Source organism: Symphalangus syndactylus, chromosome 8, assembly GCF_028878055.3.
Source record: "Symphalangus syndactylus isolate Jambi chromosome 8, NHGRI_mSymSyn1-v2.1_pri, whole genome shotgun sequence".
Classification (NCBI taxonomy): domain Eukaryota; kingdom Metazoa; phylum Chordata; class Mammalia; order Primates; family Hylobatidae; genus Symphalangus; species Symphalangus syndactylus.
The window spans coordinates 126021216-126039113 of NC_072430.2; the positions used below are offsets into that span (position 1 = coordinate 126021216).

Sequence of the window (17898 nt, forward strand, 5' to 3'; positions counted from 1 at the left end):
GAATGAAATCTTGTAAGTGTGGGCACTCACTCCAATTCTTATGAAGCCTTAGATCAAAGTTTTAAGGTCTAGCTCAGCTGATAAATGTCAAGGGGCTAGGGTGGTGTGTTCTTGCACATTGTAGTTGTATTTTTATTTTTCAAAGGAAAAAGAATGTTTTACATCTCTTGCCTGGTATTAGGGTTTTTATTTTATGCTCCCCACCCACCTCCTTCCTCCTAGGGAGACTGAGTGCCTAAGGGAATTTGAACCATGAAAGACAGGCACTTTCATGTATAAACAAAAGATTGTGCCTACAGAAAGTGTAGAGATCTGCAATGCAGAAAGGAAAATGCAATTTCTAAAGCATCTGGATAAATGAGGATGCGAACACAAATGTTATAGCAAGCCTGAATGTTGTTTGTGCTTCTCGGCATCTTGAGGAAATGACCATTTGACGCTTGTGGGAGATCATACTCAAAGCTTGCAGATGCATTCACTTCTCCAAGACACTTTCCCTGACTTTCTCTAGGTGCATGATTTTCCTTTGTACTTGTAAAGACTCTCCAGCCACCCAACACTTTCAGTTCCTCTTCCTATGCTTACAAGAAAACCAATTTCCCACCCCTCAGGAGGTTATGTTTGGTCCTTGTGATTGGGTCCTGGCCAATGAGATAAAAGGAGTTGAAATAGAAGCCCTTTCTAAGCCTGGTCATAAAGCTTTCAAGAGAATTGTCCACATTCTCTTCCCCTTATGTGGTGCCCTTGGTCACGTAATGAACATGGCAGATCACAGTTGGGAAGGAGCTTGGATCCATGAGTCACTGCATGGAAAAGAGTTGCCAGGAAAATCCTCTGGATCTTCATCACACTGTGAAGTAAGTTAGAAATAAATTTGGTCTGTCAAACCACTGAGAATATGGGGTCACTTATTAGAAGCTTGCATTCATTAGCACGAATACTATGAAATGTGATGTTATACTACACTAAAATCAATCTCAAAATTACTATTAAGTTTACATGTGGCTGGACATTGAGTGTGGAAAAATAGACATTGGAGACATTGAAAGGTAGGAGGGTGAGAAGGGGCTGAGGGATGAGAAATTACTTAACAGGTGCAATGTACATTCTTTGGGTGATGGTTAAACTAAAAGCTCAAACTTCACCACCATGCAATATATCTATGTAACAAAACTGCACTTGTACTCATTACATTTATACATTTAGGCAGGGTGCGGTGGCTCATGCCTGTAATCCCAGCACTTTGGGAAGCTGAGGTGGGTGGATCACCTGAGGTCAGGAGCTTGAGAACAGCCTGGCCAATGTGGCGAGACCCTGTCTCTACTAAAAATACAAAAATTAGCTGGGCGTGGTGGTGTGCGCCTATAGTTCCAGCTACTTGGGAGGCTGAGGCAGGAGAATAGCTTGGACCTGGGAGGTGGAGGTTGCAGTGAGCTGAGAGTATGCCAGTGCACTCCAGCCTGGGCCACAGAGTGAGACTCCATCTCAAATAATAATAATAATAATAATAGTATATTTAAAAAGTACAAGTGGCAATTTTGATACCACCCTACCAGCTCATTTTAGAACATGTAGGGAAAAATACTTTGTGGGTTGACATTCTGTCTTGCTAAACAAGTAAGGGAGAAAATGCCAAACCTAATCCCTTTCAAATCACAAATATGCTGCCAACTACCATACATATTAATATAGTTGACACTGGAGAGCAGCTTAAGTAAGGCATAAACACAAAGTAACCAGACAAGACCCAGGTTCTGAAATTCGTTTTAAGACCCATGTTTTACAATGTTGCCGGTAACACTAAAGGCACACCCCTGCCCTCTGAAGCCAGCTGCTCTTAGGGGCTTACCTGAGATAATAAAACTTAAACCTGATGTTCAATCAATAGGGACTTTGCCAATTGATAATTTAATGAAATAGCATCACGAGAAGAGCATTCATCCTTAAAACCGTGGTCCTTAATATTTTTATATCCCATAGCAATTTACAATTTGATGAAATTTTGAAAACCTTCCCATCAAAACACATATACAAATGTAATAACTGACATTTGCTCAGTTTTAGGGATGCTGTTGGACTTGCTGGAGCACCAGTGTACCCTCAAGGATCCGTGGATCCTAGGTTGAAAGCACCTGGCAAGGATGGGTAGCTGGTTGCTTGGATCAGTGACAAGGATGTGAGAGAGGGAACTGGGGGTATTGAAGAAGAAAGTTTATATCATCAAAAGAGCTACTGAGAATCACCACCATTTGTTGAGTTCTGGCTGGATGTTAGACACTGTGCTAAATGTTTCAATATATTTAATCTTTTTAAAGCTCTTGTATTGTAATTATCCTACAAGCAAGGAAATGGGCAGAGAGAAGTTAAGAGACTTGCCCTAGACTGTATAATTAGTAAGTGGTAAAGCCTGAATGCCAACCAAAGTCTACAGTCTTAATTACAATGGTCTCAGTCAGATTTTCAAATGCGTTGTTCTCAAGGGTGAAGAATCTTTAGAAGACAATAATTTTTTTAACCTCTAAGTATGCTCAGTTGGAATTTAAGATTTTTTGTTTTAATTAAATGGCAACAAATAATCAATTCATTTAGGCACACCATATATATAGCAAAAGTTATTGAAAAGAGACAACCAGATTGCAGGGTTGTATACGGCAACTACTTTATTATTTTCAAATGCAAACTGTTTGCATTTAGTTTGCTATTTTACAATTTTACAAACTAGGTATAAAAGACCATAAATAAATGACATAAGTTATGTGTACCTAAAGTTCATGAAGGGAAGAAAAATACCTTGACAAATTAAAACAAAATAGAAAATCTATGTCTAACTCAAGAAATCACTCAAATTTTGGAACATGTGAACCGAATAATGTTCTGTTAATTTCTTTTTCAGTATGAACTAAATTATAATATGCCTTATACATTCTAATTTTAACCACAGTCCTTGCATATTCCAACATACTTAGAGTGATACAAAAAATAAACGCACTCTTCAGTGTGTATCAATGCTTGATGTTGTTTGGAGAATGTTAAATAAGTGAAAATATTGCTTCTAGAACTTTCCTTTACGGGTCAGAATTTAAGTGTCTTCAGACAAATATTGAGGCTATACGGGTGTACGGATTAATACACATATCCTTCACAGATTGAATACAAGAGGTCTCAGAACGCACACACCAGCAGTGTAGCGAGCACAACCTTTCTTTAAAATAAGAACATTTTTCAACACACCAGAACATTTCACTTGTAAGATTGCTAAAAAATAACTTGGGGCCTGCATACACAAGGCAAAGCTACTTGATTTGGTGCAGCGGGGTAGTTTCCCGCTGCTCTAGAGATCGGCACGTGAGTTAGCACTGGAGCTCACTCGGCCAGGGCTTGCCCATGGGCTTAGACCCAGACCCTGAAGTTGGCCTCCTACCCTTACCTCTGGAAAAGATGAACTGTTCAGAGATTCAACCTCATTTCTTTATACATATTTTTCAGGCATCAATGCATAGGCACATCCCTTAAAAAATATATTAAGGTCCCCAAAAAGGGGTGAATTAACTTTGTCACTCTGGCATAGAATACAATGCCACACACCCTGTCAGAATGTAATAAATATTTATTGATGATTTTCTCTACTTATTCAACAATAAATGGTTCAGAATCTATTTTTTTTCCTCATTTTTCCCTGATTTGATGTTATAGCTTCTATAAATGGCCACAGTTTCTGCAACCATAGCTTAGGATAAGCAAGGCAGCCACTCAGGTTATGAAAAATGGCAGTAAGTTGGCTGGAGTTTGGTATACATATCATGTATCAATACTGAATCTTCACACTCCGGAGCTCCGATTCTAGAAGGCTGATGCTCTTGTGAGGGCAGTAGGAGTTAGCTGCATATTAATTACTGTAGAACTTTCCTGGTAATTAGGGAATCTGGAATTGCCTGAGGCCATTTCATCCCAACTACCTTAACCTCAAGAGTCACTGGCATGTATTTTTCTGTGATATTGGGAGACAAAGTATTAATCCAGGACACACCATCTCAAAGCTGACACACATATCTACGTTCATCTCCAAAAGTATATGAATTGCATATATTTGTTCGCATTCAACAAGTCCATTTATGCAGGAAAACAAAGGCTACTTGTACTCCATTTGGGGTTACCAGACACATTCCATCTCCTTCTCTCTCTCCATCAAGGAACTGACGATTCAGATGAGTTCAATCAGAATTTGTAATTTTGATGATGGGTTGTCACCTGAATGGATTTATATTTTAAATTACTTCACCATTAAGGTGAAAACGCCTCTGTCCAAAGCTGTAGAATTCTCATTAAGGTTAGTGTGACAGCTACAAAATACACATATAGATACAGGATGCTGAACATCTCTGGGTTGTCTTTCCAAGGGGACAGTCTCCAGGTCCACTGTATCATGTGGTTCTTCATCTTGAAACTGGTGGAAAACCAGAACTCTCCAGGTGTAGCATTCCACAACATTCACGGGTAGTCCTAAGCATGAGGCTACACACATACACACACCCACACACAGACACGCACGCATACACACACACTCACACCTATGTACACACATCAAAAGAGATAGTCAGCTCATATTTAGTCTAAGAAAAAAATATATTTATATCACTGCAATGGCACACCCTGGGTAAAATGTTACTTCCGCAATGCATATCATAGGCAGCCCACGGAACTGGCTTTGTTTTGTGTGGTTGCGCCTGACCTGGTGTCCATAGTAAGACCTGTAGCATTTGGTCACTTGCTGCCACACCAATGCAGCAGTGACATACAGGAATGAAATATGGAAATATATATAAATAAAACCGCAAAGAGTCCGGGGGCAAGGGCTCTGCAGAGCTGGTGCTGCGAGACAGTGCATTCCTCAGTGCAACTGGAGAACGGATGCTGAATCTTAAGTGTTTGCTGTTTCTTTCACTGGGAAAGGGGATTTGAAAGTCACACATTTATTCTTTTCAGGTATGGGTGTTGTTTCATCAGTGTCTTTGCCCCAGAACTGGCGTAATTGAAGCAGAAGAAACACATTTAGACGGAACTGAGGAGGGTGTGTTCTGTTTTCTTCCACGGGCTTTGTAATCAACAGGAAGGGCTGTGAGGCCGAGATAGCAGAATCTACTCCCTGTAGATAAAAGAGCAAGACTTTAGACAAAACGTCGACCCATATTGCGAGCCAACTGTCAACCACTATTGTAAGAAAGAATATATAGGTTCGTAGAAGTTGGTATCCTTCAGTAAAAGTAGTTCAGTGGGGAGATCATGAATTATACTTTCCTTTTCTGAAAAACAGCAATTATAAAAACAACAAAAAAATGTTTACTAACAGCTTAATTACAACTCTGAGATAGGTACTATTCTTATCTCCATTATATGGATGAGGAAATTGAGCATAAGGAGGCTAAGTAGCCTGCCCAATGCCATACCCTCTGGAGTGGCAAGGCTGGGATTAGACCCCACAAAGTTCTAATTGATATTTATGCTTTAACCACTGTGTTGAACAGCCTGTCTATGAAATGAAAATCCTGACTTGTTTCAGTTCACAATCCACCCATAGTCAACAATAATGATTGAAAAATGCAAACTAAGGGCCAGGCATGGTGGCTCACTCCTGTAATCCCAGCACTTTGGGAGGCCAACGTGGGCGGATCACGAGGTCAGGAGATTGAGACCATCCTGGCTAACATGGTGAAACCCCGTCTCTACTAAAAATACAAAAAATTAGCCAGGTGTGGTGGCGGGCGCCTGTAGTCCCAGCTACTTGGGAGGCTGAGGCAGGAGAATGGCATGAACCCAGGAGGCGGAGCTTGCAGTGAGCCGAGATCGCATCACTGCACTCCAGCCTGGGTGACAGAGCGAGACCCTGTCTCAAAAAAAAAAAAAAGAAAAATGCAAACTAAGAAGTGAAAAAAAGAGTGGTTGTTTTTCTTAACAAGAGAGTGACTCCTGATAAATAGAAGTATCTAACATAGCGAAACAGCCATACTCTCTACATGTAAACAGGCAGGAGACAGGGAACATGGGAGACAGGGAGAGACTTGCTCTGTGAATGACAGAGGTCTTCTAGTCTCAAGCCTCCTTCCACATACCAAGAACTAATCAGCCGCAGGCTGGAATTCTAGACACCAGCCTGGAATCAAACAAGGCTGGCACACAGCAATGGAATCATCGTGGCTCCTCGTTGTCCATATATTTGTCAAATAATCAACTCAAACCAAAGGAAGTAAGTTCCCTTCTTTCATTTATAGCAACCAACTATCCAGATTACTTATTGGACTATGCCTCCCACCACGGTGACCATGTTTAGCAGCTGGTGGCCTCAAGCAAAGGGCAGTAATTAAGACTAAAATGCACTTTTATAGATTATTTTGCCTATTTTATCAAATCACTTGTTTGCTTTGCATATGTGTACGTTTATCGTGTAGAGAATAAAATTTAATTTTTTGTAGTAAACGACCATATTTAAAATTGTAGAAAACACTTTAGTCTATTTAAAGAGACAGAAATAGTTTTCTCGCCAGGCGTTGTAGCTCATACCTGTAATTCCAGCACTTTGGGAGCCCAAGGAGGGAGGACTGCTTGAGCTCAAGAGTTTGAGACCAGCCTGGGCAAAAGAGCAAGACCCCGTCTCTAAAAAAAAAAAAAATTAGCCAGGCATGGTTGTGCACACCTGTGGTCCCAGCTACTCAGGAGGCTGAGGTGGGAGGATTGCTCTGGCTCGGAAGACACAGGCTGCGGGCACCATGACAGCGCCACTGCACCCCAGTGGCGACTGAGATCCTGCCTCAAAAAAAAAAAAAGAAAGTTTGCTCATAAGTTATCCAGAAACAAATTTTATTTGAGCAATTTAAAATTACAAATGTGGGTTAGGGTATAACTACCCATATCTTCAAGAAGCCATTTGTTAGCCACTAAGGCTGTTCATGTCGACATAAATGTCAACATGAACATGAATGTTATGCTGACAATTACGTAAAAATGACAGAAAAGTCATCAAATCTACTTTCTAACTATTTCCTCTCTGGAAATCGGTCAAATCCATCGAATGTAGTTTTTGAAACCTGAATGTGAAGGGATTTCATCAAGTGGGCAGGTATTTATGTGAAGTATGAGGAGAACATGAATATGATCTTAAAATGCTAGAGTGTATTCCGCGTTCTATGGACACACAAGGTTGGTGATGGTTTCTTTTGCTACTGGAAATTCTTAGAGGAGAAGGAATGATCTCATAAACACATGTTGCCTTTCAGTCTGCCAATTCCTTCTCCACTTAACATCTGGATATCAATAGATATTACATAAATATATTTGTAATATTAAGTGGGCCATTTGGGGACTTGGTGCGTATGCAAAAATGATTGGACACTTGAATTGAGATGTAAGGGAACGTGAAGACTTGTATCTACTTAATGCCAGGATAAGAGTTGAGTGAAATAAGCCTTCTCCTCACCATTGAATTCAGGCAACTCCTTTATCATGGGAAATTTCTTAAACAGAGACCAGACAAAGCATGTGGTCTATGTAGGGTCATGAGTTAAGGAGAATTCATTGTGACTAAATAAACAAAGGCTTGTTCCTTTGAGTCACTCGTGGCGACATCCAAATGTCTTTACCATCCAGTTCTTTTCATTGCAATAGAATTTTACTTGTGTCTTCCCCATTACAAAATAATAATTTTATAAATGTCAAGGCTAAATAATGCAAGTTTATCCTGCCAGCATAACTTGAAAGGTCTACCACCATTGTATAAATAAGTATTTACCTCCAAACTCTCACAAATCCATTTAAGTGAAGAAGCTTCACTGCGTGACCCCCCTACCACTGAACTTCATTTCACCCCACTCTGGCATGTTGTAATAAAACAACTGGGGTTACAAGCGAAAGACAGATGAATAATACTTGGACAATGTTGGAGGAAGAAGTGCACCTTTCTTCTGTGGAGCTCACCGCGTTTTACTTAAGAATATTTCATACACACTTGCAACAACACCATGCATTAGGAAAGGTGTTATTATTAAGGTATCATCATCTCTCTAATTTCCAGGTGGAGGAGCTGAGTTATAAAGAAAAGTGGAGTGAACTTCCCAGTGTCAACATTTCAGTTGGCTTTAGAATCCATAGCTGTCCGGATGCCAGAGTCTGGCTCTGCGCCCTAGGAAACAATGCATCATTCCTATTGTTCACACATTTCTCTTCTAAAACTTCATGGAGGTAGTGCAGAGAGTTAACACTTCTACTGTTGCTGGATATTATTTTAGGCACTTGGAAAGTCCTTTTCTGGCCTTTGCATTGGCCTTGACTCTAATATATGCATATGTTGAAATTCTTAAGATTCAGAAGGCGACCTTTGAATAAAATAAGTTTTCATACTTCACCTCTCTTTTGATCCTTCCCTGATTACTTCATTTACAGAAATACCTGCTGAGCAGGAACAAAACAACACCAGCATAGTATATAATGTTAATTTGTTAGGCTATTTCAGAATGGACAGGTTTTCTTTTGAAATGGTCTGCTTTTAATATGTTCAGTGTTTAGAAAATACCTTGTCTTAAGTTGTTGACTTTAAGAAAAAAAACCTTTTAATTATTCAATGTACGCAAGGTAACATTCTGTTGTTAGTTAAAATACAATGCCAGCTAGGCCCAGTGGCTGACGCCTGTAATCCCAACACTTTGGGAGGCTGAGGCAGGTGGACTGTCTGAGATCAACAGTTCGAGACCAGCCTGGTCAACGTGGTGGAACCCCGTCTCTACTAAAAATACAAATATTAGCCAGGTCTGGGTGGTGGGTGCCTGTAATCCCAGCTACTCGGGAGGCTGAGGCAGAATTGCTTGAGCCCAGGAGGCCAAGGTTGCAGTGAGCCAAGATTGCACCACTGCACTCCAGCCTGGGCAACAGAGTGAGACTCTGTCTCAAATAATAATAATAATAATAATAATTTTTTTTTTACCAAGCAAGCAAAAGAAACAAAAAAGTCCTACATTTGTCAGCTTTTAACATGAATATCCAGAACTCCTGGACTTCTGCGAAAGTGGTGATAAAACAAAAATTGTTGGAGTAGTTTTAAAAACAAATTTCACACTCCTTCTGAACAGAAAAGCTTTTACAACTTATGTTGCAAAAAAGGTTTTTACTAAACTGTCATGATTTGACAGCAAGTAAATTTAACATTCCTTGCTCTATAAGAAATAGCTTTCAGGATACAACCAAGGGGAAAGAAAGGTCGTTAAAATCAGCAACTCTTGTTTAAAAGTGATAAAAATGAAATAACTCAAAAAAAAAGAAAGAAAAGTTAAAATGTGTCCAGTCCAAAGTTACGTCCTTTGTTTCTAGGAATGAACAAACTCGATGCTGGTATATAAAAATAGAAGCATTGAAAGCTAATAGGCTTATGGATGAGCAGTGCATTTTTCAGTAGTTCAACTTTCTGATCATGAGGAAGCCGAGGCGAGTTCCAAGTCTCACCACTGGCATCTTGGTAAATCCTCTTTGGCCCTGTTTGGGGACGGAGTTTCCTGGAGCAGGACAGAAAATGAGGCTAATGGAAAAGTCTCCCCAGTACTTCTCCATTGAGGTAAACTCTCCAAACGACGGGACCCATGACCTAACAAGGTTAGAGAGAAAGGCTCCTGTGCTTGCTGCCTGGTGCCCAGAAGATACTCAATAAATATGTGTACCATGAATGAATGGCACCAAAGGACAGGAAGAACCCTTCATGATGGAAAGCACACAGCCAACAGCCAGCGAATGTCTAGGACCATCCCTCAGAGCCTGACCTCATCTGGTTCATATGTCACTTCTCCCCGGAAGAATAGCAGGGAAACCACACTGTGTTTGGTCTCCTCTTTCACTGTCAAAAAAGGACTGAAATCCTGAAAAACATCGACACAATCTGAGAGACGTGAGAGAGTATTTTTCTGTTTTCAGTATTTTGAATGAGATCAAGTTTAAAACACAAAAGGAGTTTTCACTGGAGAAAAATTCATTCTTGGTTGTTGGACTTACCTTGCAGATCTGGGGTCGCTTCTTTAAAGGAGCGAAGTGTGAACGTTCTCTATTCCAGATTGTCACAGCTCACTATCCATAAGATAGTTAGGACAAGTTTGTAGAGTCCCAAAATAAGACTTTATATGGCACAGCCTCAGGCCCAAAGAAACAGACCTCATTTGTTCAGTTAGGGGTTATGGGGCTTGGGTTATGTATATATATATTTTAAATCCACTTTCCCTTTCTTTCCAGCCCCGCTGTGTCATAGGAATCCACCAGGTGGCTTGAGCACTGAAGAGGCAACACTGATGAGCCACGTCGCTTTCTCCTAGGATTTTTTTTTTTCCCCATGGTATGAACCAAGCCCTAAAAGCCACAGCTGAGTCCTTAAAAAATGTTCCTAGGCATGGTCTTCATTCCAGTGAAAGAGAGATGACTGTAATTTATGCCACAAACAAAATACAATGGTTGTAATTCCAAATGGAGAGAGAATCAGGGATGTCTCAGAAGCTCAGTGTCCAGCAGCAAATACAGCATCAAAACTCAGAGGCAGTGTTCTATTTCTATAGGTACATGTATTTTACAGACTGGTGATGAACAGAAAAGTACTTCTGAGAAACGGTTTGTTCCAGGTCTAATTCAAATGACCGGCAGTCATTTCTGTAAGCCCCACAGTTTCAGCAATCTGTACACCAAGCAACGCTGCAGATATTTTTTTTTCATTTCTTTAATTTCAGAGGGCGAAGACGAAGTAAAAAAAGTGCAGTTCTTCAATTAAAGTGCATGGATGAGGTAAACTAATTTCAAGAGTTTTGAGTTTATTCAGTACTGGCTCAGACGGGAACCATTCTGCCGTGCATCTGCTGCATTTGGGTTCGCATTGCCTGGACACTGCTCAAAATCTTATTCTGGTGCGTGATGGCTGTGATACCAATTCTTGCCAGGTCCCTGTACATAGGGCGACAAAAGAGGGACAGAAAAAGTCATGGCGGCTGACAATCTCTTTTCTTGGGCTTCATGCAGACACACATTTGAATCAGCCACAATTAATACAGCACAACAAGGCAGGTGTATTAAAATGTTTCATTAAGCAATTTAATGCAACAATGTAGATACTTTATAGAGACTGTGTAAAATCATACTCAATCAAAATGAGAAGCATTCCAGTTTTTTTTTTTTTAAATGAGTAGGATGATTATGCAGCTCAAAGCAAAAAAAAAAGAAAATACTATTAAATCTAGATTTACCCTTTCGTGTTACATCGTTGAGTACTTACTCCTGGTTCACGTGCACCACAGCCTCTAGTGTGGTATAACCAGCAGCTGTGAAGTTATCCTTATACCGGTCCATTTTAATGGCCTGGAGCCAATCGCCCACTGATACCACGGCAGAGAATTCAGGGGAGCTTGGATCCAACAAGGCAGTGTTAGGTCTAGAAAGAGAACAAGAAAATATAAGCAGAACGGAGCTACCAGTGAGACAAGAAGACTCAGAAATCTGATTGCCTCAAATAGGCAAGGAGAACCGAAAAGCTAAGAGAAGGTTTTAAACGGAACAACTGTTGTTAAATGTCACCATGCGGTATTTTGCTCTTAACTTCACAAAGCTGCTAAAGCATGTATCAATCATCCTATTTGTTCTTAACTCGATTTCCTGTGCTTGTTTTATGTGGCCCTCGGAGGGCATTCATGCTCATAGCAGGTCTTTTAACACCTTAGCCTGGGGTGAAGACTGGGAGAGCCCTCATGGCCGAAACCTGTTCAGTCTTTGCAGAAAGAGTCCAATCCCTGCCAGTACTGAATACTACAGACTTTCGTTCAGCAACTATGGAAACCCTAGTGAAGGATGAGTAGGGAAAACTGCGAGCTTGCCACCTGCCAGACTGGATGGAAGCAGAGAAAACAGCAAGAATTCAAGTCCAGCATGCTTCCAGCCCAGTCTGCAGGCAGGCTTGGGGCATTCAAACAAACTTGGGACAGCAGGGAGTTAATCCCCTCTTTAATCAACCCATGCCTGACCAGCACGAGTGCCAAGGCTGGCAGAAGAATGGCCACTTTGATCACTGTTTGGATTGTGGAATGTGCTTCTCGTATTTCCTTGCTGGGGTTCCTGAATAATGATTTCAACAAATTCAAAGCACTTCTTATTAACTTATTTATTAGTTTACTCATTTCTTAGGCCAGGTGTTTTCTATTAGGTCACTGTCACAAGCAATTACAGGCTGGAATTCTGCCTTTCCTAATGATATTGACATGTAAAAAATCATTTACTAATAAAAAGTATTAAGAGAATTATAGTCAGTCATCTTCATCATCCAATTGCTGAATAATCATAGAGTAGGCCTTCATGGGGGTGTTTTATACTACCTTTACTATAATAACCTGTAGAAAAATACTGCTACTTGTTAAGTCATAGTTTTTGAACTTCTATTTTCCCTAAAAATTACAGAATGTGTTTGATCTTAACATTTTGACCTGATTTTCAACGTGATGCTATGTTTAACTACAAACATTTAAATCACAATTATATCATTACTACCAAATTTTCAACCAAAAAACTATTTCCTTGTAAAAACAAAATCAAGTCGATATAATGGTTTAATTTTCTACATAGCAGAATTAATCCAATTCGATTTTTAAAATTTTCATTTTTATCTAAATTGACTTGATTTGTATTTTTTTATATAAATATTTTAACAAAGATTTGTTTTATCAGTTTCGTGTCCAAATAATATCTTGCCATTGTAATCTTTCTTTTGTGTCCATTATTTCAATATAAGTTTGATTTTCTAAGTACAATTCTGTAAATGTTTACAGCAAAAGTAATCAAGATATAATTATTCTTTCAATTTGAGTCAATAACAAATGTTACCACATAGAATTTGGGACATTTAATTGAGTGTGGATATATAGAAATAATATTTGTTATTAGACAAAAGCCAATAGTTTGCATTTACTTCTGACTTTAAGCCAAAAGCATTAATGAGGAAGATGTAGGCTCTGAGCACCGACAAGGTCAAAATGACCTTACAATGAAAATATCTTCACTCGATGTCAATTAACTTTAAGGGTAGTTCTTAAGCTTGTTCTGGAAGCCTTTGTGCTCTTGGTGGCACACCATGATATTAGCCTAATTTTGTGCTGAATCACATACCATGTTATACTATGTCTCGTTATAAGTAAGCCATAATAAGCTTCAAAGCTATTTAAGTACCATCAGCGAAAAGAATTTAGAACTGATAATAGTGTATCTAATACCTCAACTTGTTCTGTACCTTGCGGCAAAGCAGATGCTATGTGGTAATAGTGGTTGAATGACTTATGCTAACAGAAGAAGTACCAAACACCAAAACACTGGCCTTGAATGGACCCTCAGACAAAATACATGGGCTCTGGTGCTGAAGATCTAAAAGGTGGAAGAGAAGTCAGCTAGATCTGGAAAGGAGGCCTTATAGTCATCTATTTCACCCTCTTGGAGAACAGAAGAACAAGAAATAGCCTCACAATAGTAGGAGACATTTTTTTTTTTTTTTAGTTCACATAGTGACCAAGTGGCAGAGGTGAAATGTTAATTCAGCCCTCTTCAGTGTTATTTGAAAAGAGCCAGATAGACCATTGAGCATTTTGTGTAGTGGCCAATGACAGGGATTTGAAAACCTGGAGGAGAATATAGGGTATCTCTACTATCTATTCCACAGTTCTCTTTTTTTTCATGTAATGTGTTTTCCTTCTCTTCTAGGATCTTTAGTCTAAGTTTTCAGGAGAAAGATGAGAGGAGAACACCACAGGGCCTGCAAAGACTGGAAGGGCTTAAATATTGTGGGAGAAAATGTCCTCCTATTTTTAACACAGGATCATGATGAAACAGAAGCCTGTGAGAAGCTCGGATTTGGAGATGAGTGAGTGTCTCACCTCTCGCAGGCCTGAGTCACCTGGTCTATTATGCCTGTATTCTAAAATAATTTAACTGATAAAGATGGTCTACACCCTTTCACATGAGACTACTGATATGTAGGTATCCTGAATCTTATACCAGTAAAGTCCATTCTCCATGTAGAAAGTTCTCACTGAACTTGTAGGACTTATAGTATCTTTATGTTCTCTACAGACTGATATACTTCTTCATTTTGCTCATTCCAAGAAAATAACTACCTCTTCCAGGTGGTCTAATCGTTTTGGTCTTTAAAATCCTTCCCAAACGTTCATCTGCATGCTTTGTAACTCAATCATTTCCTATCTTGGCCCTGTTTCCTCCTACTCTGAAAGACTCAGAAAAGGGAAACCAGAAGAACTGAAACCTAATGAATCTCTTTCTTACAATTAACACTTTATAAGTCAACTTAAAATTGCCATGCTTAAAGACCTGTTTTCTAATCTTTATTTCTTACTATTCCAGTGTTCCTGCCCCATTTCAAAATATAGCACCTACAGATCTGAGTGTCTTCTAAAAGTACATTTCACCCCTCTTCCTAAATTTCAGGCCTGGCATCCTAAAATAGGCACTTCAGTTATTTCTTTGCTACTATTATTATTTTGTAAGGTTTTTTCCTTATAACTATTTGATGCCTGACAGGTATTAGTTATTCAAAATGCTGAATACAACTATCTTAAATACTCTACTAATTGAGAAAGAAGCCACCCAGGTTGCAGAGAGCCGTGAAGTGGCCTCTGATGAAAAGGCAGGAATTTAAGTGAGTCATCACTTGCCTGCCTCCTCTAATGTGTTCCTTCATACATCATTATTAAGTAAGCATGGCTGACCTGGAGCTCTCCGTCCCTGTCCTCTTCAAGCTGTTGGGGTTGCGGATGAGTTTGTCCAACATGTTGACAATCTGCCCAAATTTAGGCCTGTCGCTCCTCTCCTTCTGCCAGCAGTCTAGCATCAGCTGGTGGAGTGCAATGGGGCAGTCCATTGGAGGGGGTAACCGATAGCCTTCCTCAATGGCTTTAATCACCTATGGAAGACAACAGGATGGTACGTTAAGCTGCCAGGCAAGCTGCTGTTCAAGGTTCACCCTTCCGACTGGCATGTTTCTTGTGCATGAAGCTGCCAGCAAGCTGGAGCCTCGGAACAGCTCCAACTCCTTCACATGAGCCAAAGCTAGACCTGAGTATCGCTGGCAACAGGAGAGGGAAGCCAGCTGTTGCAATGAGGTGTACCCTAAAGGGAAGACGCATCAATGTTCCCAGGTGGCTAGAGTCCAGTCAGATCCACAATGTGGTGTCAGTTTTGGTGATGGCCCTCAGAGATCGTGTGGCCCTGCCCCCTGCCTCCAGTCCCCTGCCCTGCTCCATTCTGCTATTAGCACACCTCAACACTCTTCACAAAAGAGACTCTGACTTAGTGCTAAAGACCTCCCTTGGGAAGCAATTAATAGCTGTCTCCAAAATGGAATTTTCTTTGCATCCTTTTAAGCCCCTGTCCTCTTACACAGACAGCCAGTGGGTCAACACCAGAGTCCAAGTCCAGATGCCCAGCCATTTTTTCTTTTGGATTACTCTACCCTAGACACCAACTCTGAATTTCTTTCTTGGTCTCAGCTGGCTGTCAGTCGACCCTGTTAAAGGTGTTAGTAAGTAGATTTTTTTAAAAAAAGGAAAAAACAATTTAAAAAATTCCTTCTTTTGGAGCATTTACATTTTAAAGGACACCCTTGCACATCTAAAGAAGGAAGTTATAATGGTAGATGATAATTGTCTTATTGGCCAAGATCATCCAGAGTGTCCAGAGTGGTCTCCTTGCCTAGTAAGTCATAAATAACTCATTCAACAGTCTCTTTGCTAATTCTAATTTTTCTAATCTGTCTTCACAGGCATTAAATTATTTTCTTATAGACTTTTCTCTAACATCCTCCCCCCGCTTTGGGGTATAAATTCCAATAAAGTAATATGGTAGGACATGCCAAATTTATAGAGGAGAATTACTTCACAGTTTTTTGGCTACTCATTACCTTTGTTTATGGATATCCTCTGAGATTCTGGAGGTGCTTTTATTTGTTTGGGAGTCTAAAAGTTTTATTTGCTTTAAATCACTCCATCTAATTTTCTTTCTATCAACATGATAGCTGCCAGAGAAATAACCAGTGGTTGAGCCATCCCAGTGACTTCATCGGACTCACCCTGTGGTGGGTCTATTGACTGCTCGGAAATTGGCCTTTGACAGAAGAGAGTCTGTTGGGTCCAGTGTCTATGGATTAGTATGACTGTGATCTTTTTAATAAGAGCACCATTTCAGTTTAACAAATGATCTTGTGATTTATTAAGCCCTCTGATCCTTTTTCTCCTATGTATTTTGCCAATATTGTGTATCAGTATTACCTACTTTTCTTTATAAAGCAGACTTCTCTATGCTGTCTTATTGAACCTTATTTGTTTCTAGCAATTACACTACGTCAGTTTGATCACCTGGGTTTCTTTTATCTTCCCAGGTGCATGGTGTTGACTCTAGACTTGATGAGAACATTTTGCACTGAATTGAGGAGAATGAAAGCAACATTGGGCTGATGCCAGCAGAACACAAATTGTTATAACCCCTCAGACTGATTAATGCTCTTTCATAAGCTCCCTATCCACTGCCAGCTTGGAAGATGGCTCATAGGTTAGCAAAGCATATTTTCTCAGTTTACTGCTAAATATTCTGGGGGTCAGAGGATTAAGCCAAACAAAAAACTTGCTAAGTTTGACATATTTTCAACAGTTACTTTCACTCCATTTACCATATGCCAAATTAATTCTATGCATCAAAGTAATTCTCCAGATACATTTCCTATCGATTCCTGTTCTACATAGAATCCAACATAGAGACAAATAATAGATCAATATTATTTGTGAGCAAGAAATGGCTTCAGATGCCTTTTCGTGGATAAAGCCAGAGAACTGAAAGTTCAAAACAACAGAATTGTTTATATATATATATTGTTTATATATATGTGTGTGTGTGTGTGTGTATATATATATATATATATATATACACACACACATATATAAACTGCCAAAATTGCAGATCTGAACATATTTAGGGTAGAAAAACTGACATCTTTAGATACTCTGCTCTTACGAACATTTGGCCATGATTTCAACGGAAGAAAAAGAAAGCTTAAGTATCGAATAATTATAGTAACTACATTTACTATTTGCTCATTTAGGTTTTTTGTCTTTGTCCATGTGAGAGTCTCTAACCTGAATCCAAACGTGGCTACAAGAAGCTACTAGAAGCTGTCTGCATAGCATAACCACATAAACAATAGATTACATGCTATTCACCTCCATAGTCTTTTTCCAGCCTGTAATTGCTATCACTTAGGCTAGCTGCTTTCTTCCCATCTTTATGAATCTTCCATTATAATTCACAGATAATACAATGTGAACACTACCATTCCCCTTAATCTGGTTGGTCAGCATAGAGAATTCTTTTTGCCCCACCAGACATGGAGTGCATTTCTCTATTGCACCGAACATTTTTTTTTTTTTTTTTGAGACAGAGTCTCATTCTGTGGCCCAGGCCGAAGTACAGTGGTGCGATCTCGGCTCACTGCAACCTCTGCCTCCCAGGTTCAAGCGATTAGCCTACCTCAGCGTCCTGAGTAGCTGGGACTACAGGCGCGCACCACCATGCCCAGCAAATCTTTGTATTTTTTTTTTTTTTTCTTTTTTTGAGATGGAGTCTCACTCTTTCACCTAGGCTGGAGTGCAGTGGCATGATCTCTGCTCACTGCAATCTCTGCCTCTTAGGTTCTAGCAATTCTCCTGCCTCAGCCTCCTGAGTAGCTGGGATTCCAGGCATGCACCACTATGCCCGGCTAATTTTTTGTATTTTTAGTAGAGACGGGGTTTCACCATGTTGGTCAGGCTGGTCTCGAACTCCTGACCTTGTTATCCACCCGCCTCAGCCTCC

General features: G+C 39.9%; 1 protein-coding gene across 3 annotated transcripts in view; it reads right to left on the reverse strand.

Moving 5' to 3' along the window:
* Positions 1-2634: 2634 nt before the first annotated feature.
* Positions 2635-17898, reverse strand: part of EPHA4 (EPH receptor A4) — a 156904-nt gene continuing 141640 nt past the window's right edge. Inside the window, exons 15-18 of one of the 3 annotated variants that reach the window (XM_055290771.2) lie at positions 14766-14959; positions 11282-11437; positions 10024-10953; positions 2635-5143 (exon numbers count right to left, since the gene is read on the reverse strand). In XM_055290771.2, the coding sequence (XP_055146746.1) occupies positions 10839-10953; positions 11282-11437; positions 14766-14959 (465 nt within the window). In that variant the 3' untranslated portion in view covers positions 2635-5143; positions 10024-10838. Of the gene's footprint in view, positions 5144-10023; positions 10954-11252; positions 11438-14765; positions 14960-17898 lie in introns of those variants that run through there. The other 2 variants (XM_063645726.1, XM_055290772.2) reach the window with 2 other exon arrangements.